The sequence below is a fragment of the Phoenix dactylifera genome, chromosome 4 (assembly GCF_051530095.1).
Source record: "Phoenix dactylifera cultivar Ajwa chromosome 4, Ajwa_hap1_PhDact_Kaust_v1.1, whole genome shotgun sequence".
NCBI lineage: Eukaryota > Viridiplantae > Streptophyta > Magnoliopsida > Arecales > Arecaceae > Phoenix > Phoenix dactylifera.
The window spans coordinates 5,005,271-5,028,293 of NC_143193.1; the positions used below are offsets into that span (position 1 = coordinate 5,005,271).

The 23,023-nt window shown below is 38.3% G+C and overlaps 2 protein-coding genes across 2 annotated transcripts; both read left to right on the plus strand.

Annotated features, from left to right (window-relative positions):
• The first annotated feature begins 1,040 nt into the window (after positions 1-1,040).
• On the plus strand, positions 1,041-6,001 carry LOC103710844 (purple acid phosphatase 15-like). Its single transcript, XM_089930059.1, has 7 exons — positions 1,041-1,454; positions 1,831-2,022; positions 3,083-3,419; positions 4,150-4,367; positions 4,685-4,875; positions 5,287-5,568; positions 5,661-6,001. The coding sequence occupies exons 1-7, from the start codon at positions 1,187-1,189 to the stop codon at positions 5,802-5,804; spliced, it is 1,632 nt and encodes a 543-aa protein (XP_089786185.1). The 5' UTR covers positions 1,041-1,186; the 3' UTR covers positions 5,805-6,001.
• A 149-nt stretch (positions 6,002-6,150) lies between these two features.
• LOC103710817 (purple acid phosphatase 15-like) lies at positions 6,151-22,698 on the plus strand. Its single transcript, XM_008796716.6, has 7 exons — positions 6,151-11,931; positions 13,713-13,904; positions 14,885-15,221; positions 16,079-16,296; positions 20,927-21,117; positions 21,648-21,932; positions 22,039-22,698. The coding sequence occupies exons 1-7, from the start codon at positions 11,661-11,663 to the stop codon at positions 22,198-22,200; spliced, it is 1,656 nt and encodes a 551-aa protein (XP_008794938.5). The 5' UTR covers positions 6,151-11,660; the 3' UTR covers positions 22,201-22,698.
• Positions 22,699-23,023: the final 325 nt, after the last annotated feature.

The following is a 23,023-nucleotide window of genomic DNA, read 5'->3' on the forward strand; positions in this document are numbered from 1 at the left end:
CAATTAAGCAGACATGACTTGTTAATTAAATGCACATACCTCCGTAGCTCATTATTGTTCCTCATGCATGAACACCTAGGATTATGTTCTAACCATACTTTCCACAACAAATGACAAGATGGATCAATTCCACTATTCATGGAATCCTTTCACACCACCACATAATTCACAAAGATTCCCCCAGAGCCCAGTCATCTAAGAACTTTGAAACTATATATACATGAGCTTAATTTGCATGTGTGTTGACCGTCTGAACACGGGATCAGAGCGCTGCATCAGCGAAGAAATTCCATGCACGGCACGTCGCTGGGCAGACATTAATTCGCGAGCACAAGAAAGCTTACATAGCAAACATATACTTAAAATTGTCTACCAAAAACATATAGTCAATAAAATAGACTGCAATAACTTCTAATGGAAAAAAGAAACCGCAGTCAAAAGCTAAAAGCTCTCAACATCGAGGAAAATTTGCATTAAATCCACCTTGTTAACCCATTCCATCCATTTTGGATCCACTGCCATGAAATCCACCACCCCGAAAGAGTCATGGCACTGGATCAAGGCTCACTAATCCCTACCAGTTCACAACCCAGTTTTTCTGATTTTTCTATTTCTTTGAATTTTAAAAATATAAATATAAATATAATATCTTAATGATGTCATGTTGATGTAAGTGGCATCTTCTTTTTACTCCATATCCTTATCCCAGATCTCTTGCCTTGGCGAGAGATGGATACTCTATGCCCAAGAAGGCACTTGGCGACAGTTATTTTATTTATTAAGCGTGCTTTGAGGAAATGGCCGAGATCCAGCTGACACCTCCCCGGAGCCGTGTCGTGTGGAGATCCACTGCGGACCTAAATCGCGGCCAGATTCAGAGTCCGACTCCATACGACTCCTGGACCAATGGAGACACATCCCGCGGTCACCTCTCAGAAGCGAACCCCAGTCCAGCCAATTTCCCTAGTTACATGAATCACGTCCAGATTCACGGTCACACTCCATGAATAGGACCCCTACTCCCTCCCCCCAACAGCCAACCTTTCAAGAAACATAATTTTCCACCTCCTATGACATCACAGTTAGAGTCACCCTTCTCACTTCTTGCATCTATATATCTCTTCCACAACTAAAACCCTACCGCCATCTAAAATCCCAAAGTGTAATCCAAGGAAGAGGGGAACATATGATGAACTGGTGGTGGAAACTTCGGTTTGCAGCGGCAGTTTTGGTCTTGTCAGTCGTCGGCAGTGCCGGCGAGATCCCGACGACGCTGGATGGGCCTTTCGATCCAGTGACCTCGTTTCTGGATCACATCAAGTTCCGCGGCCTCGCTGTGGACCTGCCGGACTCCGATCCGAGGGTGCAGCGGCAGGCCCGGGGCTTCGAGCCGGAGCAGATCTCCATCTCCCTCTCCACCACCCCGGACTCTATCTGGATCTCTTGGGTCACAGGTCACTTCTTTGTTTCTTTTTTTCTTTCTTAAGGTTCTAACTCATTCATTTTTTCAACTTCCAGTGGCGATGTGCCAAGTTGCAGTTGTTTTAGCATTTGAAGTTTATTTAGATTTCAGAGTCGTTATTTGGTAAAATTTCTGCTTTTCCCACCTAGTTGTTTTCTCAACTAGAATGAGATTTGAAATACAAAACGGAGCCAGTGACCGCAGTTTTTGACTACGAGATGGTACGTAAGTGCATGTGTTGTGGACGTCACTGGGCCCGAACTCTTGTCACCTTCTTATCTTCCCTCTCCACTTTTCTTAAAAGTATCTGATTTTTTTTTTTCCTTTTCTCCCCTGCTGTAAGCATTTACGTGTTGGATATTTTTCAGGGAACTTCCAAATTGGAGAACACATCGAGCCATTGGATCCAACATCTGTAGCTAGCATCGTGCAATATGGAAGATCCCGACAATCCCTAACTCACCAGGCTGTTGGATATTCACTTATTTACAATCAGCTCTATCCATTTGAAGGCCTTCAGAACTATACTTCTGGAATAATCCATCATGTTCGGCTCAGAGGTAAACTGTTCTGTAGCATGCTTTGACTTGTACCTTTAGGAAAATTAATGAGACCACAATGGAAAGTGGAGGTAATTTTTCTCATTTTCCACACATTCATTTTCAGAAGTCATCAGAAATGAGGGGCCGAACTCTATTTCTTGATAAGTCCAGGTAATCTCAAGAGGATAAAGCAAACCTTGTAACATATAATATAGTATTTTGAAATTGATATATAAACTAAAATTAATATTTTTGATTATTTAGGTGAATATAATATTAATATTAATATATTATAATATGATAATATTATTGATAGTAGTATTACGAGTGTTATTAGGTTACAAAAATAAGGTGATAATATATATATATACACACATATGAAAATATAATAAATATTGTATATAAGCATTTTAACCATAGAATTTCAAGATATAAAATTATATTTCATATTTAATAATTAAATTAATTACATCAACAAAATTAAGTAATATATTGTTATAATGTAACAATATAATAAATAATTTTGTGAACTATATAATATATAACATATAATATAATACAATTATATAAAATGATATAATATAGAACTGTTATATATAATATAAAATATAATTTAGAATTTAGAATATAACAATAAAACATAACTTTAAGAGTAAATAATGTCATACTTCTTGTATTATGCATTATCTCTATGGTGCAATAATACTGATATAGCATATAATATATTTTTCGTAAACTAATATATTATCTAATAAATAATATTATAGCTTCCAACAAATGATCCATCACTATTACTGTCCAATTGTCATGGATAAATAATTTAATAAATCTTGATCGATGCATCATCATCAGCCATCTACTTTAGTTGGTTGGCATAAATTAAATTTTGTATAAACGCATTCCATAGCTTCAAGCTTTGCATCGAGTCATTGTCCTTCCACTATTATTTAAGGAGTGGATATGGGTTTCTTAGCCAGCTCAGGTTCTCAACAAAACAGCACGAACATCTGCTATGTTCTCGCTATTTGCCTCTTCTATCTTATGATAATATATTGTGTATATATCCTTGACCTTGCAGGACTGAAACCAGGGACAAGATACTATTATCGATGTGGAGATCCTTCTATACCAGCCATAAGTGATATCCATGTTTTCAAGACAATGCCTGCTTTGGGTCCCCGAAGTTACCCTAAGCGAATTGCTGTTGTTGGGGATCTGGGACTCACGTACAATACCACTTCCACAATTGATCATATGAGAAATAACAAGCCTGATCTGGTTTTGTTATTAGGCGACATTCCTTATGCAGATCTATATCTAACAAATGGAACTGAGTTGGACTGCTTAACTTGTTACCATCATCATATGTTTCCCATTGGTGAGACCTACCAGCCTCGTTGGGATTATTGGGGAAGGTGATGATGCCTTTCAGTATATATATGCTTCTCTCTCTTTTTCTCTCAGAGAACTCGTCTCCTAGTTTATCATGAAGCATTTAGCAGCAAGTGTAAAAACTTGTATTCATTCATTATAATATGCAAAAAGTTTTCACAATCAACATGGTTATAATTTGTGTTCCGAGGCATCCAACATTGACTAGAAGATATAAAGCCTTCTTCTTGCCTAATGAACTAGAAGAGCTTTTGTTCAAAAAGGTCCCGCTGTTACGCTATTGCCATAATGACAAGCAAACGACTAGCTAGCACAAGCTGATGCTAGTGATGCTTCAACTATTTTGACACCCTTTTTCTCCTCCAATCAGTTCTCAAGTGTAGTACTGAAGTCGATCTGCCTAGCAGCTTTCTGCCCATAATTCTTTGGCAAAGACAGTTTAGAAAGATATGTGACGAGGTTTCCTTCAAGGTAGTTACAGAAGCTGAACTGCATCCACCATTAACAAGGTAGTTAAATATATGGACAGTTCTATATCATCATGTCTGTGGGTATGAAATGAAGAAATCAGCAGCTTTGTCTTGAAATACAAGCATGGTATAAGAAATATGTAGATTTTTAGGATATTTCTGTATAAATAACTTAGCAAGCAGTCCATTGTCGTCCATATCTTGCATGTGCATACTTCTCATGAATTCATCATCTTGCATGTTTTCCATTGCTTAACTGATAATTTCTAGTCATCTCTTCCAGGTTTATGGAGCCTCTTACATCGGAAATTCCAATAATGGTAGTCGAAGGAAACCATGAAATGGAAGAACAGATCGAAAACGAAACCTTTGTAGCTTACAGCTCTAGATTTGCATTTCCTGCCGAAGAAAGTGGATCGTTTTCCACATTTTATTATTCTTTTAATGCTGGGGGTATACATTTCATCATGCTTGGTGCCTACATTTCCTTCGATAAGACAGGTAACTTTACCACGCACCTACTCTTTTGAGACTTCAGATCTTAGCTTCCTGTTTGACAGGGAAAAATAGGGCACTTGAACTAATTAGGATATTCTCATATATGGAACTACCGACAATTATACTTCTGCATCACAAGTTCTGAATTACCAAAAACATACCAAACTGATCCAAATGCATCACTAGTTTGAGTTTCTTGTGGTTATTTGCCTTTAAAATAAAAATCAAACTGTACTCATGCAGTCTACAGTTTTTTAAAAAACAATTTCGTTGACCATTGTTTTCTTATCAAATTGCTGTATATCAATTTAACATTACAGGGGAGCAATACCAGTGGCTAGAGAGAGACTTGGCAAATGTAGACAGGTCAATTACTCCCTGGTTGGTAGCTGCTTGGCATCCACCTTGGTACAGCACTTACAAAATGTTTTACAAGAAAACGGAGTGTATGAGGTTGGAGATAGAAGATCTACTATTCTCATACGGTGTTGACATCATCCTCAATGGCCATGTAAGGGCCGAATCTCATTTTCTTTCATTAATATAATATGTTTTCTTAAAGTAGCAATACATGGAAGTCTTTTATTGTCATGAACTATTGTGATGTGGACTACTGTAAGAATTTAGTGCATAGCAATAACAAAAAACCATAATTATAGCCATCAAATTCTATTTCTTCTTTAGGTTGTTCTTATTTCAATTGAGGTCTGCACTCCTGATTTGTAGAAGGCAGTTCGAGTTTCCAAAGTTTTATCATATTGGTTTTACTTTAAAGAAAGCCTTTTGTGGGTTTGCTAGGGCTGGTAAGGTTTAGGATGCATTAGGAGATATGGATCATATTGGATTGAGCATAGAGAAAATGAAAACTTTCGTTTTCACCATTTTTGCCTATGTTTCACCTTGTTTCTTTCTATTTTCACAGGTTCATGCCTATGAAAGGTCGAACCGAGTTTACAACTATATGTTAGATCCCTGTGGTCCTGTTCACATCACAGTTGGAGATGGCGGCAATCGGGAAAATCTAATGACCGTACATGCTGATGATCCTGGCCAATGCCCGGATCCTTTGGATAGCAGTATGAGCATTGGTGGCTTTTGTGCCACCAACTTCACTTCAGGACCCGCAACAGGCCAATTCTGTTGGGACCAACAGCCCGAGTACAGTGCATATAGAGAGAGTAGCTTTGGCCATGGAATCTTGGAGGTGCCCTTCTTGCTCTTTCTCTCTTTCTGCTATTCCAATGAATCACATAATCAGTTCCAGATCAAAGTACTGAAAAAAAAATATATCCGCAGGTAATGAATGAGACCCATGCATTATGGACATGGCATCGGAATCAGGATTTGTATAATAGTACAGGCGATGCGATATATATAGTTAGGCAGCCGAATAAGTGCTCTATCCGGTGCATGGTGGTTGACCCTCATAAAACTACTTGATCAGTGACCCCTGAAGAACTCTTACTTGGACATGTTATATGATTGTCAAATATCTACGTATTTAGAAAAATTTAACATAGAAATCTTCTAAAAGCTGGATATGCAGACAGGTTAATATTTTATATATGTATATGTAAGGATGTGTTGATGTATGTGTAAAATGAAGAGGAAAACCTATGCTATTTAAGTTTATAAAATTTGATAAAAGTATCAGCTATTGTCATGTTAAAGTTAATAACTTTAACATGGGAAATGCCCCAAAAGTGAACATGCGATGATAATGATATCAAATTTGATGGTATAAAATGTCCAGAATTGTTATTTCCTAGTCTCTTAAATATATGTCCAAGTATACATATCAAAAAAAAAAAAACAAAATTTGGAGTCTCTAGGTAATTACAATACTTATGAAGCATTAAATTTTATCTTGACCTTGTCAAGTTTAAAAATCAAATTAAAGGCATTTTCAGACTAAGAGCAAGGAATATATAATCTAGGAGGATCACTAAACTCCATATATAGACCATTATGACCACTACAGATAGGACTAGATGGTATTCAAAAGTGAAATCCATCGCACAGGGAAACTGAATCGCATAAATTTCTGGATGTCATAACTTGCTCACGTGATATCCAACTGATGCTTCTTTTTTGAAAAAAAAATTGAGTAACTTTACAGTGTCCAAATTGATCAGGGCAAAATTCCTTCAATGGGGCTTCAAAACAAGCTAATCAAAGCAAAAAATTTTCGTTTTAGAAAAGACATTATCCGAGCATAATATATGGTTAGGTAGTTGATTAATGATGCTTGAAGAATTTGTAACAACGTTACTTAGATATGTAATTGTGAGGACTTGTGCCAACGTGTGTTTAGCCTCATGTCAGTTATTCACCGGAGAGATTTTAGGTACTTATATAGGACTAAGGAACCCAAAAAATACCTTTCGACTAGTTGTTTTGGATGATCTTAAAGTTATGATCACTAGGATGTGATGTTCGATTTTTGTAGACACCATATAAGAGATTAGAACACAAATAACTATAAATCAAACCAGAATAGATCGAAACATATCTTAAGAGTCTTAAGCAGCCATTGATGATTGCTGTAGCAAAATTCTATGGAAGAAGAAAGCACAAAAATAGAGTAAGTCTTACCCTCCATCTCCTCCTTGATGCCTATCTCCTTAATCAGATAGGTGTTCTCTAGGAACATAGAGACCTTAATGCCCCAGGATTTCTCTATAGGTAGATATATATAAGAGTGGAGTGCAGACCTAACCCAGTTAGTAATGCTAATGGGTCCACCCATTATAGAACCCATTAACCAAATTAAGCCTACACCAATACTCGCTACACTATATGACCAAAACAATAGAGCCCGAAATAACCATATGATCACAAATTAATTATGGGCTCCTTAAACATTCATTTAGACGACAACTTAGGCTATGTTATGTAATAAATTAGATTAAAATCAGTCCATAAACAATGGAAGCCCACCCTTATGAGAAATTCCAATATTCTCCCACTTGGGCGACATTAATTAAGACTTAAAATTTTAAAGAAATATATTTATTATATACATATATATAGTTCAAAAAAGGCTCTCGAGTTAAGTTTACCTCATATGGTCATATATACAAATATACTGAATAAACATCTTAAGTCAAAAATCCGATTCAACAAAACTACTAACATCGAATCATAGCAATCTTTACATCATTTATTGATACAAGACTCTTCTATAGTTACAAATGCTAGTAATCTCATCGACATGGATTTTAGTGATGTAGTACATGTAGTGCGAACTTTGTACTCTTATGTGATCAAAACATACAAAGTTCATCATCAATCCACTTTATGGTCTCAAATGAAACTCCTTTATGCTTTCAAATGAAAGCTGGTATAACAACTTTAAGCTTATGCCATAATTTTATCTTTACATTTCAAGATGGATCATGATATCAATTATAACATATGCAACACCTTTATGCTTAAGCAAAATTTTTATTCTTAAGACTTTCATTTAAACAACATTTATGAACTACTATATGTGCACAAATACAAATGTGATATTATAATATAAAAATAATGGAAAAATATTTTATGGTATCCAAAAAATATTTAACAAAACAATGCTCTCACTAATCAAGTACATCAAAAGATCCCAATAGACCTATGTTTTCAACATGTTTAACAAATACATTGAATCTAAGTACTTTGGTCAATGGATCTGTTAGCATTGCATCAGCCCCTATATGCTCAAGAACAATATCTCCTAACCAAATCTTTGACTACGAGATGTTTTATCTCTATATGTTCAGAAGCTTTGGAACTCTTATTGTTCTTTGAAAAGAACACAATTGCCCTATTATCACAATAATCTTAAGTGGTTTCGAGATGCAATCAACAATCATAAGCTTTGAGATAAAGTTTTCTAACCAAATAGCATGAATTGTAGCTCTGTAGTATGCAACAAACTCTGGCTGCATAGTAGAAAATGCAACAAGAGTCTATTTTATATTTTTTCAAAAAATAGCTCCTCCAGCAATCATAATAAATAAACAAATAAAAATAAAATTAGAAGTGGAATTCCTATCATCCATGGAATCAGCGAGAATCAAAATCACAATATCCAATTACCTCAAAATGATCAGACCTTCTAAAAGCCTGCATTTTTTTTTGGATTTTCTATAAAACCCTCATAATCTTTTTAGCTACCTTCCAATGTTGCATACTCGGACTTGCCATATTTCTGTCAAATACAATAATAGCATATGCTATATCCGGTCTGGTGCATATTGGCATATACATCAAACTACCCACAATACTAGAATAAGGCACACTCTTTATGGATTCTCTTTCAACATCATTCTTATGATACTGATTTTTACTAAATTTATCTCCCCAGACCATAGGTACATTGTTAGGTTTGTAATTATGCATATCAAATCTACTCATCATACCATCAATGTAAGCTCTAGGTCAAAATGGGCTACTAGTTCCTTACAAGAGATTGGAGAAAAAGTCTCCTTATAATCTCTCCCCTTTTTCTGTGTGAACCCTTTTGCAACTAGTCTGGTGTTGTAGCATTTAATATTACCATTGAATTTTTTTGGTTTTTAAAATACCCATTTATACTTTATAGGCATAGACTCCTTAGGTAATTTTATCAAATCCCATACTTCACTTTTAACCAGAGATTGGATTTTGTCACGCATAGCTTCATGCCACTTATTTGATTGGGAATATGCAATAGCATGATCACATTAGACTAAATCAACCATATAACCAATATCATAGTCATTCTCACCTAAATAGACCACATAATCATTAAGAATGGCAAATCTCTTTCTCTAAGTGATCTTCTTACTAGTATTTCATTAATTGGCTTTAAAGGTGCTCTAATCAGTTCAGTTGTCTGCTGTTGCTCTTTTACTTTCCTTTCAATAGGATGAAATATAACCTTTTCATGGACAATTGGAATAGAAACAATAACCTATCTTTCTTCCAATGTCATATCTCCAGTATGAGAATATTTGCAATTGTCCATATCAGACTCTAAAAACCTAGCATAGATAGACTCAACATCTTTGTACCTCTGTTAAGGGAGTAGAATCTGCATTATTTAGAATTAATAGATTATAAATTTTGATTTCTACAAGGAAGCCCTAAATATGAAAGTGATTAATATCAGGCTTGTTTCCAACTCGCAACTCAAAAGGTGTCTTCAGAATTGCCATACCAGAAAACCTATTCATGATATAAATGGTGATCTTTAAGGTCTCACCCTAAAGATATCTTGGTAAATTACACCCACTCATCATGCTTCTAACCAATCCTTAAGAGTGCGATTACACCTCTCAGCTACACCATTTTGCTCGGGGTTCCAGCCATGGTGTATTAAGAAACTATCCCATATTCCTTCAAGTACTTAGCAAATGGTCCCATTTTTGGCCAAATTCACCATATCAACCCTAATATTTTACCTACTATAATTAGATCTTACCATCTTAATTATCTTTTCATGAGGCGAGGAGGTGAGAGGCTCGGAGCGGAGTCCTTGTCGGAATGGAGGCTTGCAATACACTTTTTCTCATCCTGACCATGGCTACTTCGTTGGGTGCATCGACTCTAGCAGTGCAGCTCCAGGTTCCAGCTTTGAGAGTGGTGACTAACCAAGCATAATGGTGCATCGGCAATTGAGAACGATGGCTGTGTTGAATGAATTTCGACCGAATTAGTTCCATCCTATTGCAGGCCCTAGATCGTTGCAGTTAATGCATGCACCAATTGAAGGAGCAGATTGAACTGCTCATTGCCCGCACGGCGGGTTGTCCCGGTGGAGCAGGTTCCGAGCTCTGCAATGATCTTCGAAAGGTCATAGCGTAGCGTTGCGAAGTATGTGATGCATCGTGGGCTCATCGTGCCCTCATGTTGGCACTTTCTCCCTTTATTTGATACCGATGCAGCTAGGGGCGGCCCTTCCTCTAGCACCGATCTATTGCCGCTAAATTCTGTACCGAAGCTAGAGCGCAAGTCGGGATGACCCTGAGGTCGGTAAAATCTGAGCTGGACAAGGTGGCCGAGATGTCGAGGGTTGAACTCCTCCAGAGATGGCCTGCAAGAAGTTTGCTTGCCGGAATGTTTCCGGCAGGAGACTCTTTGATACCTAAGTCAGAATAAAGAGGCAAAAGTAGGGAAGGAAGAAAGTTTCGCAGTGTGGTTCTTTATGAATAATAATGCATACCTAAAGTTCCTCGGACTACCCTTTTTATATAAGGGAGTTCATTTTATCATTTACTTGGGTCGACGTGATGTGCTCCATTCACCAGGCATTAATTGGTAGTATGGCGGCATGAGTGATGTACGGCATTGGCCGTGCGCCGAATATAAAGCTGCTACACCGACTAGTCACAGTCACGACGGCCAATTGCTAGGATTGTCAGTTCTTGTCGGAATGTGTCGGACGGCTCCTCAGTCGGAGACGAAGTCGCTCGCCTCGGTTGGTGAGCTCCTCAGCAGAATCGAAGTCGTTCGGTCTGAGATGCTGTTAGTCTTCATCGACAAGTGTCGAATAGCTCCTCGGCTAGGTCAGCTCCTCGGTGAGGTCCAAAGTTGTCCACCTCGGTTATATCGAGGTCAGGGAGGTTGATCCGATCCGGTGTCGGAATGTCTAATATTTCTTCCATCATGTACCACTTGATCTGGAGGCCGATCCGAGCCGATCTAGTGGATCACCATTGGTGATTTGTAACCGACCTGGGAATTCAATAGATAGGGTTCGTTGAGTCAAATTTAGGTAATTCAGAACAGAGTATATGGGTCAGGTTAAAAATTATCACTCTCTAAACATAGAGTTAAAAAATGTTGCACATCCCTTTTATCTCCGCCCTGGCTCCCGCACGTTGGGATTGGTACGCGTGGACATCCACGTAATCTCAGCACCAGAGGGTGTGTCTCGCCGAAGTGGTGCCGCGATCCATCAATCTTGGATAGAGCAATGCGGACTTTGTTTTTCCTTCTATTTTTCCTTTGTATGGCACCAATCATGCAGGACGCACTAATTTTCTCATATGACGTGGCAGACGAACGTGTCCCGTGTATGAAACATGAGCCCCCCATTACTCCTTTTCGATTACGCGCTTGAGAAAGACCAAACCAAGCGGAGAATCTTAGTGGACATTTGTGTCGTTGTCATTCCCGATCCGGAAGGATGAAGAGGGAAATGTCCTTCAAGGAAATGATAACGGTTTCTCCCGCAACACTCGCCAACTTTTTTCTCTCCCCCGTCTTGTCTTTGCATCTCTGCCACAAGCCCTAGCGTTATCCAAATGCCCGAAAGCTGAGAGAGAGATGGGACCGTGGTGGTGGCAGCTGCCGCTCGCGGTGGCGATCGTGATGTCGGCGGTGGTCGGAGGCGGCGCCGGCGGGATCCCGACGACGCTGGACGGGCCGTTCGTTCCGGTGACGTCGCCGCTGGACGGTGCCGGCTTCCGCGGCCGCGCCGTGGACCTGCTGGACTCCGACCCCAGGGTGCGGCGCCGGGCGCGGGGCTTCGAGCCGGAGCAGATCTCCGTCTCCCTCTCCGCCACCCCGGACTCCGTCTGGATCTCTTGGGTCACAGGTTCCTTATTTCTCTTCTAATTTCGTTGATCTTTTTCGTTAATTTCTTTTGATGTCAGGAAATGATGTCAAGCTTTCTTGCTATAAGATTTCTTTTTGGCATCAGAATTTTTCTTAGATTCGGATGGTGATTATTCGGTAAAATTTGGTGTCGTGTTATGTTTTTTTTTTTTTTGTCTTTTTCTTCAAGTAGGGAAAATGATTGCAATTGTATGAGACAAAGAAAATGAGAGCAGTTTTTGTTTTATATCACCAAAAATAGTATCTTTTTGCGGTTCTTGATGATTATTTTGATGGTGAGTTAGCACTTACAGTGCATGAACTATAGAACATCACTAAAATCTGAGTCCCATAGCAACCGATTCTGACTAATTTTGAACCCCTCTCCCAACCTTTTTTTTTGTGTGTGTGGTTCTGTGAGACTGGAGATTTAGAGATTTTGAATATCGGTATCCTGAGACCTTATGTACTCTTCTAGATTCATTCTGTTGGTTTATTCTGCTATGGTTTTAGGGGCCTTTGCCAATGCTCCTCTTTTCTGGAGGTTCTTTGATGTTGTCCTGGTGTGGCTGGTGATTTGGGGATTTTTGGAAGGCCTGATGGGATCGAAAAGGGCCTGTTTAAAATTAGAGTCAACAATATTAAAATGCTTGCAGATATTTGCATGTATGAGGGTAAAATACATATTAAAGTTAACTTATTTAGTTTACTGCAAAGCAAGGATCTAAGTGATGCTGGCCATGTGCCATCCTGTGCCAAAACACCTGTGGTGTGCATTTGCTCATTACAAGCAGTACCAACCCAGTGCGACATGTAGATATTGGCCCGGCATGGCTAAGCACTTGGAAACCCTGGTACAAACACACGGACTGAAGTTAAGGAAAAAATAGGTCAATAAGTAGCATATCTTTTTCTATATGTTGACTTCTGACCAGGGAGTTTGCATGAATATTCACCAGGAGATTTCCTTATCTCCTTTCCCCTTTTTTTATTTTTCATTCTAATGCACATAGGACCTTATCATAAATTCTGATGTTACCATTTATTTAATCTAGCAAGATGTTAATGGCTTATATCGACCGAGGGTTCTTCTGACCTAAAGCTCTTTATGAGTTCATGTAAAGGATATGAGGATGCATTGAACAGAGGTATTATATTCCAGTACAAGTACCCTTAACGGCACACAACTGCTATAGGTGCACAGCGGTTAGTATGCTACACCAGTCCAGTACGTAGTGTTGGTATGTCGGTGTACCAAGTACCAGTTTCCTATCGCTTGGGTACAGCAACCTAGTAGGTATCTTTATGGACCAATAAGGAGAACCTTGTGGTTGGATGGATGAAAACTCTTCGTTAATACTTTATAAAATTGTTGAAAATATTAGGTGCTCTTTGGTTTTTAATTTGACAATTTACACTTCGGTACAGATGAAACTCAATACAAGTTTTGGTTTGCTTTATATTGCAGCTCATTATCTGTTGCATGGCATATCGAAGAAAACTAGTTGTCACTTTTGTCACAGAGTGTCAGGATACTTGGTTTTAAAGTAGTTAAGGAACTACTAAGTAAAATTTGAAAGGGATCCCATCAATTCTTAAACCTTTTATTTGTTTTCTTTTAGATCATCAGACAGTCACCATCTCTCTTTCTTATCTCCCTCTTGTTTCTTTCTCTTTCTCACTCTCTCCCTTCTTTTTCGAAAACATTCTTCAGGGATTTCTAGACATCTTCTCTTCCTTGAAAACATTTATAATATTTTGTTTTCACTCCCTTCATTTCAGGAAATTTTCAAATTGGGGAAGACATCAAGCCATTGGATCCAACATCTGTAGCCAGTGTTGTGCGTTATGGAAGACTAAGACAACCCCTAACTCAAAAGGCTGTTGGACATTCGCTTGTTTACAGTCAGTTGTATCCATTTGAAGGCCTCAAGAACTACACTTCTGGAATAATCCATCATGTTCGTCTCACAGGTAAATTGCCCCCACTACATGCTTTGGCTTTTAGATTATGAGAAGTGCTCTAAGTAGCACTAGAGATATTAAAATGATTCGACTAGTTGAAACTTTCTGTGTGAATTTTTCTGTCATTTGTCCCATTTTTTTCCTTTATATCTCTCTGGCTACATAATTGTTTCAATATAGTATACAATATTCTTCGTGAACAAATTATACCATCCATAGTTAATCAAATAACAAAATTTTTTGTCTTTATTCCCATGTTTATCTGTTTTATTAGTGATATGGTTCACCTTGGGAACTGATAGCTGCATAACCTGAGTTTGTATTATCTAGCAGTATGTTGGTCAAAAAATAAAGTGCTACTTTGAAAATGAGAAAACTCAAGGTGGACCTGCTATTATTTTCTTTAAGGAATATGCATAAGCTTTCAACATCAGTGTGTATTTTTGTCACACTTACAATTCATATCTAAAAATCAGCCCTTTCTTATGTGTTTTGAACTTTTGTACCCACTTTTGTTCTATATACTGGAAATTAAAATTATCTTCAGGTATTTTGACACAACCAGAAGTCAGAGTTTAATTATCATTCAGATGAAACTGTAGTTTTGATTTTAGAAATGATAAAACTTCCTTTAAGTAACTCATAGGATACTTTCTGACACTAAGAACCTTTTGTTAAACATCAGAAGAGCACTTTTCCTATTCTATTTCAGGATATGCATAAGCTGGCAATACCATTCCATGGCTTCAGCTTTTCTGTTGCTATTTTTTGTGATCTTTTGCCTAGATTCACTAATAGTTCATTATTACAAGGAATATGGCACCCAATAGCAGCATTATAGACTAGAATAATGTTTTAGGACAGAACATGACAGGGAGCCGAGTTTTCTAAGCAGCTCAGGTTCTGATGCAGTGGCAGTCATCTGATAATTTTCTGGACATTTATCTCCAGTATTTGTTTTTGATAATTGTGTATTCTCTCCTTTGCAGGACTAAAACCAGGGAGCAAATACTATTATCGGTGTGGTGATGCTTCTTTACAAGCCATGAGCAATATCCATGTTTTCAAGACAATGCCTTCTTTAGGTCCCCAGAGTTACCCTAAACGGATTGCTGTTGTTGGGGATCTAGGTCTTACATACAATACGACATCCACAGTCGATCACATGAGAAGTAACAAGCCTGATCTGGTTGTATTGGTAGGTGATGTTTCTTATGCAGACTTATATCTGACAAATGGAACTGGGTCCGACTGCTACCATTGTTCTTTTAAAAAAGTCTCCCCGGTTCATGAGTCATACCAGCCTCGTTGGGATTATTGGGGAAGGTGAAGATGCCTTTCAGTACATGTTTGTCTCATATTTTAGTATGAAGCATTTACCAACAGCCATAAGAACTCATTGATGATCATATTCATGTTCCTTCCTCTTGTGGGGGTCCCCATGTATAATACTAGATAGTTTATCAAAACATGATCATGATTTGCATGGCGGAACATCCAGAACAGAAATTTACACTGCTCGTCAAAATTTATTTTTGGACATCTCTCTAAAAGCCAGATGGTTCGGATGCCTTGGAGCTATTGAAGAAAACAAGCCATGCATTTGGATAATATAGATGATGATGAATGGGGCTGATTATCGGTTTCAAAATTGTCCTATAGATTTGGGACATGGCATGACCATGTTTTGTATTCCTGAATATGCACTCGTGCATGTGCACATGCACGCGTGCATGTGCACATGCACGGCACATATTTGCAGGATTAAGTTACGGACTGCTCTATCCTATCAAGTTGAAAGGCATGTAATGAAGAAACCAGTAGCATGGGCTTGAACCACAAGCATGCTATGAATTAAAATGTGTCATTTTTAGGCCTTTGCTTCACAGACCTTAGGTAGCATCCCATATGTTGAATATGCATAAGCAACATATATCCTGAATGCTTATCTTCATGGATGGTGTCTGGTAGGTGATATATAGTTAGAAAAGCATGGATCTGATTCATTTACTGGAAAAGAAAAAGGCAATATATGCATCTGTTTGAGATAAAAACACAAATTTTTTAATGCTATATATTTATCAAAATTGAATCTGGAGAGTGAAGTTCTAAAATTTATATATTTCCCATTGACTAATAGTTGCATTTTATCTATTCTGTAACTATGATTAAACATTTTTCAGGTTTATGGAGCCTCTTACATCAAAAATTCCAATAATGGTAGTAGAGGGAAACCATGAAATAGAAGAACAGATCGAGGGCAAAATATTTGAAGCTTATAACTCTAGATTTGCATTTCCAGCTCAAGAGAGTGGATCCTTTTCCACATTTTATTATTCTTTTAATGCTGGGGGAATACATTTTGTCATGCTTGGTGCCTACATTTCCTACAATAGGTCAGGTAAATATACCAGGAACCTACTCTTCTTAGTCTTTAGATGTTAGCTTACTTTTTGACAGTAAATAGAGCTCTTGTTCTAAAGGACGTTTTCTTACAAAGAACCACTAAGAGTGATTACTTATGGAATGCCAATAGAGACTATAAGTTGTTCACTTGTAGCGTAAAATCTAAATAGCAAGTTAAGCATGCCCTTTACGAATTTAGCATTGGTATGTTGCATGATATCTGTGTCATCAATGTGGTTGAAACAATTTGCATGTGTAAAGATGAGACGGAAAAATGGTCTCGCTTAATCTGGCCTTCTTGCTTTTGCAAATATTTCGCTCTATTTTTTTTTTTTTTGGTGGCATAGCTGCTGCAACCATGATCGTGGAACTCTCCTGGGCCATCTTGGCCCAATGTCTATATAGATAGTAGAGTTGGGCACTGGGCTGGGCCGCCCACGGCCCGGCACGAAGCGGGCCGTGCCTGGCACGGCCCGATAGCTACAGTGCCGGGCCGTGCCTGGCACGGCCCATTTAAGGGGGCCGTGCTGGGTCACAGGTTACTGGCCCGCGGGCCGAGCCCGGCACGGCCCGCTTCGGGCCTGGGCCGGCACGGCCCGCTATAGGCCCGCGGGCCAAGCACGGCACGGCCCGCGGGTGGGCCTGGGCCGGGCCGGGCCCAGGCCCGGAACGGTCCGGGCCCGCGGGCCAGCCCGGCCCGATAAAAATTAATGCTTCATAAATTTTTTTAATAAATTAATAAATATTGAAAACTAAGGATTTATGAATATAAAGCCACCGGAATGGTGGGGGGTTTGGCATAGACCCCTACCAGTTTATTAATTTAAATCAAAATGGTACATGAAGGGAGGTTTGGACCTTGGTCTGACCTCCAGAATACAATAAGAAAGGGCCGAGGTTTGGACATTGGTCTGACCTCCAGAATACAATAAAAATGTACAATTATAAAAAATTAAGAAATCTTACTAATCATCAGTGATTCAGTGAATCAGTATTCACTCTTCAGTCTTCAGTAGTGTTTGTATCATCATCATCAGAGGATGTTGTATTATGTCCACCTTTATCTTGAAGTCTTGCCTCAGCATCCAACCAATCTTTGAAGCAGAGAAGCATCTCCACCGTTTCGCCCGTCATCCTACTTCTCTTTTCGTCAAGAACACGTCGACCTGCACTAAAAGCGGATTCCGATGCTACCGTGGACATCGGCACAGCTAAAATATCATGTGCAATTGCAGACATAACAGGATATTGATTTCTAACACTCTTCTACCAAGATAATACATCTAGATTCTCTATTTGATTTTCATCATATACAGACTGAAGATCATTTCGGAAATAAAATTCTAGTTCACTACTTAAAGATGAAGAAGATGAAGATAAACTTGAAGCATGTGTGTGTCTTCTCTGTGCAATGAATGAAAAAATAGATGACGAACGAGAACTACTAGAAGAAGAAATAGAGGTTTGTATTTGTGTTCTAGATCCACGAATTTTTCATCATATATAGCATAAATATCATAAAGAAGTTGTTTTACCTCATTTTTAGCAGGTTCAGGATCTTTAATCATATTTTCACAGTATGCATCAAGTAAAATTAGCACGCCATTTAATTTAACTCTAGGATCAAATACAGCAGCTAAGTTATGCATAGGATATATCTTGTCCCAATACTCATTCCATTTAGATTCCATTAGGTCAATAATAGGCATTAAAACATCATCATATCTATGTTCTGAAAATTTTTGACTAATTATATATGCTTGTTATAAAAATGAACATGAAGTTGGATAATAAATACCAGAAAGAACATTGGTAGCATTATAAAAACTAAGCAAAAAATCTTCCAAAATTTTTCCTTTATTCCAATCAGTTTCAGTCAATGTAAAGCCTAATCCACGATCATTAATATATGCACTTAATAAGTTTTTATATGGGTATGCATCATGTATCATGCTATATGTTGAGTTCCAACGAGTAATTACATCAAGTTTAAATTTTTTAAAACGTTTACCATGATTTATACATAGTTCCTTAAATTCTTGAAGTCTTGATCTTGAAGCATGAATAAAAGAAACTGCATTTCTAATTTTACCAATCACATCTTGAATCATACCCATGCCAGCTTGAACAGAAAGATTTAAGATATGACATGCACATCTAATATGCAATAAATTTCCATCTAACATGGGATGCAATGAGTCTTTTAATAATGCAACAGCAGAATTATTATTAGATGCATTATCAAAAGTAATAGACATAATTTTATCATTAATATTATATGAACATGCAGTTTGATAAATGATATTTGAAATTTGTTGCCCAGAATGTGGAAAATCAAAAGCACGAAAAGCAAGAATACGTTTATTTAATTGCCAATCATTATCAATATAATGAGCAGTAATGGCAATAAAACAATTACTACCTACAGATGCTGACCAAATATCAGAAGTTAATGAAATTTTTACATTTAAAGTAGAAAGTGTTTCAATTAAACTTTGTTTCATTGCTAAAAAGTTAGTCATAGCTACTCTTCTAAATGTACGCCTACTAGTTCTTTTGTAAGCAGGTTGTAGGTTTAATTGAACATATTCTTCAAAATTAAAAGATTCACATAAACTAAAAGGTAATTCATCCTTAACTATCCATTTTACAAGTGCTTTTCTTTGATTTTCATGATTATATGCAAAATTACCTACAAGTAATCCCCCTTGTATATTAAGGGTACTTTGAGTTTGAGCATTAGAATCATGCATCCTATGACTCTCTTGATGTCTTTTTAAATGCCCTGTTCCCCCACTACTACTACAACTATAAAGTTTGGCACATTTTTTACATTTAGCTTTCCAGACTCCATCAACCATAACTCTATCAAATTCATTCCATACAGCACTAGTCCTCTTACGAGAAGAGGTTTGATCTTCACTCGGTTCACTAGTTCTAGAGGAACTAGGAACATGGGGTTGGGGATTAGTTTCTTCTCCCTCAGAAACAGGAGGAATGCCAAACTGACTTTCCTCAAAAGATGACATATCTAAATTGATGAATTCAAAATATAAAAACTAACCACAAGGAGGATTGGAGAAATTGAGTAGAGGGTCGGAGGGCAGAGGCAGAGCCGCAGAGCCGAGATTCTGAGCTTCCTCTTGTGCTCTCAACAGGAGTGACCTTCTCTTCTCAACAGGAACCTCCTCTTGTGTAGCACTTGAACACTTGCTAAATGCAAACTAAAAATTAAATTGCTAGAAGAGCACTTTAGAAGAGAGAAATAATAGTAGTAGAGAAGGAGAGAATAGTTGGTTTGGTGTGGTGAGAATGAGGGAGGAAAGGGCTATTTATAGAAGCCCAAAAAAAAAAATTTTCCAAAATACCCCTCAATTCAGCCGTTATTGGACTGTTGGGAGGGGTAAAAATGTCATTTTCCCAAAATAGCCGTTGGAAACGGCTATTTTCCTCCCCCCTCTCCAGACGGGCCGTTTGGAGCCGTTGCGGCCCGTTTGCGCCCGTTACGGGCCGTGCCTGGCACGGCCCGGCTCGCCAATAGACGGGCCTGGGGCCGGGCCGGGCTTCCTTTTGCACCCGAGACGGGCCGTGCCGGCACGGCCCGTTTAGACCTTGGGCCCGGGGGGCCTGGGCCGGGCCAGCCCGGCACGGCCCGATGCCCAACTCTAATAGATAGTATAAAAAGTACCTTACAGTACATGTTTGTACAGGCCATACTATACTAGTAAGATACAGATGCTGATATGTTCCTTGGTACCTTTACTGGCACATGGTATTATATTTCACTTATATATTGCTGGCACCAACATGTGTACCCTGTGTTCATATGGTATGGTGCTGTATGGTACTAACAAGGTACCAATATGGGTACCAGCTTCGAGACTTTAAACTTTGATACATAGTTTTTTTCTATGGATAAAGGGTTTGGTTTCTACGGCAAAGCTTGGGGTAAGTTCAATCAGTTGTTTGGTGGCATTTCATAAGCTTATCACTTGTCGGATCTTCATCAGATGTGCGAAATCATGTGAACTGCACGAATTATTGCTTGTATATCTGTATACAGGTGTGAACTGCACAAATTATTGCTTGCATGTTTGCACACAGGATGATTTGGTAGTGCTATGTGATGCAACACTCTTTTTGAGCAAGACTCTGGTAATGTGTCATCACCAAGGTTTGAACCCTCAACCTTTCATTAGGAGAAAGGCTGCCAACCAGATGAGATAATCGCTGCTGTTCTACTATACAGGAAATAGACACCATTTATTATTTGACTCCTGATAAGGACCCTGCATGAAATACCACAAGGAAGACACTGTGACTTGAGTCATGGGTTAATGTAGTGCCAGATTATGCATAGTCATTCGTTCATCTGAGTTATGGACTCTTAAATTATTCTTAAAAATTCTACAATTTTGGGGAATTGTTACAAGTAATTCAAATAAACAATGAATTACCCAAATTGTTTTAAATTGATCCTTATGCATCACAACTTTGAGGTAACTGCATTTTTCATTTAAGATGAAGCCAAATCTGTACTCTGGTACAGATTGGCAGATGCCTAAAATTTTAGTTACATTTATCATGATTTTTCTTTAGATTGCCTTATGATTTCAACATTACAGGGGAGCAATATAAGTGGTTAGAGAGAGACTTGGCTAGTGTAGACAGAAACATGACACCCTGGCTGGTAGCTACTTGGCATCCACCTTGGTACAACACTTACAAATCCCATTACATGGAAGCAGAGTGTATGAGGGTGGAGATGGAAGATCTATTTTATTCATATGGTGTTGATATTGTCTTCAATGGCCATGTAAGGGCAGAATCACATTTTACCTACTAGTACATTTATGTTCACTTTTAATTACAATGTTAGAATATCTTCTATTGCCATGAATACAGGTATTATTGCTTTGGACCCCTGTATGGATTTAGTGAAGAGCCATAGCTAAATGACCACACTTATACTTATCAAACTCTTCTTCCTCTGTCTAGTTTGGTTACATAACTATCAGGCCAGTTTGTATTCCAATTAATGACCGGATTCCTCATCTTGGGAAAGCAGTTTAGTTCCCAGAAATTTTGACTTATTTGTTTCACTTCAAAAGAAAAACTTCTAAAATGACATTTATGTGAGCAAATGCATTTACTCATCTGTGCTTGCTCAAATAAGTGTCTTCTCCTGCTGCTTAAGTTGTGACTTGTGAGCTACATTTGGAGGCTCGGGTCATGTTGAATTCAGTATAGTAAATTAATTAAATTTCAGTTTTGGTTTTGCCAACTTTCTTATGACATTGTCAAACCATCACTGCTTTTCACTATGTTTCCCTCTATTGTTCACAGGTTCATGCCTATGAAAGGTCAAACCGGGTCTACAACTATACACTGGATCCCTGTGGCCCTCTTTATATCACAGTTGGAGATGGGGGCAATCGAGAAAATGTGACCTCCTCTCATGCAGACGATCCTGGCCACTGCCCAGAACCTTTGAGCACACATGATAAGCACTTGGGTGGCTTTTGTGCTGCCAACTTCACTTCAGGTCCTGCTGCAGGTAAATTCTGCTGGGACCGTCAACCCGAGTACAGCGCATATAGGGAAAGTAGCTTTGGCCATGGAATCTTGGAGGTATCTCTCTCTCTCTCTCTGTGTGTGTGTGTGTGTGTGTTTCTATTGTTCCAGCCTCATGTGGCTAGTTTAGACCAAATGTTATTGAACAATATTTTATTTGCAGGTAATGAATGAGACACATGCATTGTGGACATGGCACCGGAATCAGGACTTGTATAACAGTACAGGTGACGCAATCTATGTAGTCAGGCAGCCTCACAAGTGCTCTGTCCAGCTAATGGTGACCAAGCCCCATAAAACACAACCCTTGATTAGTGACTCTTGAAGTATTTGTTATACAAAAATTCTATCATGACCCAGTCAAGCCTCATGCTCAGATTGGCAGCCATTTCGGAAACAGCAAGGAACATGTGGTATGATATATGTTGCTGAAAGATCGGCAGGTGTTAGAGTTTATGTACCACCTCAGAAGATCTGAAGGAGTCAGTTTAGAAATAGAAGTTGAAAAACGAAATTGGTTTCTTGTGTTTAAGTCATTGACCAAGTGTTACCAAGCCATAGAAATGCCAGTGTGCCATTAGATGTGATGATTCTCATTTGCATTGTACTTGAGCATGAGAGGCAAACACCAAGGCTAGTTGTATAATTAACAGAAGAAGTGTTGTTGTATAACTAATTTTGTCAGCCAGTGTTGCTTCATTTGCTAATTCTGCTTCAGCTTGGCTATGGAAGTAACTTGTATTGAATATTTCCTACTGGATGTATTAAAATTCTTAAATGTGACAATTAATTCAGAAAGAATTTTTGAAATTTTAAAAACAAATGTGGACCGGATTCATTGGACTAGGGAAGGCAGAATTTTAGAAATTTGCTACGATTGATGCAGTTATCTTGGGTAAATGCAGTTTCTCCGAATTCTCATTATTTATTTTTCTAAAAGAGAATAAGATAAGAATCTTTACTTCGTAAATACAAAACAAGGCAATGATGTGATATTTATGATGCATCATAGAGGTTTGCATAACTGTTGTATCATTGTCTTGTTTTGTAGCAGAGATTCTTATACTATTCTCTTTTCGAAACATAAGTAATGAGAATTCAGAGAAACTGCATTTATCTAAGATCCCTTTTTATAAGCAGCGCTTTCT

Bases quoted from the DNA above. Each gene is read 5' to 3' on its own strand.
- LOC103710844 (XM_089930059.1), top strand. From the start codon at position 1,187: ATGATGAACTGGTGGTGGAAACTTCGGTTTGCAGCGGCAGTTTTGGTC. The intron at 2,023-3,082 runs GTAAACTGTTCT...TTGACCTTGCAG, and splicing joins CCATCATGTTCGGCTCAGAG to GACTGAAACCAGGGACAAGA. The intron at 4,368-4,684 runs GTAACTTTACCA...TTAACATTACAG, and splicing joins CATTTCCTTCGATAAGACAG to GGGAGCAATACCAGTGGCTA.
- LOC103710817 (XM_008796716.6), top strand. From the start codon at position 11,661: ATGGGACCGTGGTGGTGGCAGCTGCCGCTCGCGGTGGCGATCGTGATG. The intron at 11,932-13,712 runs GTTCCTTATTTC...CCTTCATTTCAG, and splicing joins CTGGATCTCTTGGGTCACAG to GAAATTTTCAAATTGGGGAA. The intron at 15,222-16,078 runs GTGAAGATGCCT...AACATTTTTCAG, and splicing joins CGTTGGGATTATTGGGGAAG to GTTTATGGAGCCTCTTACAT.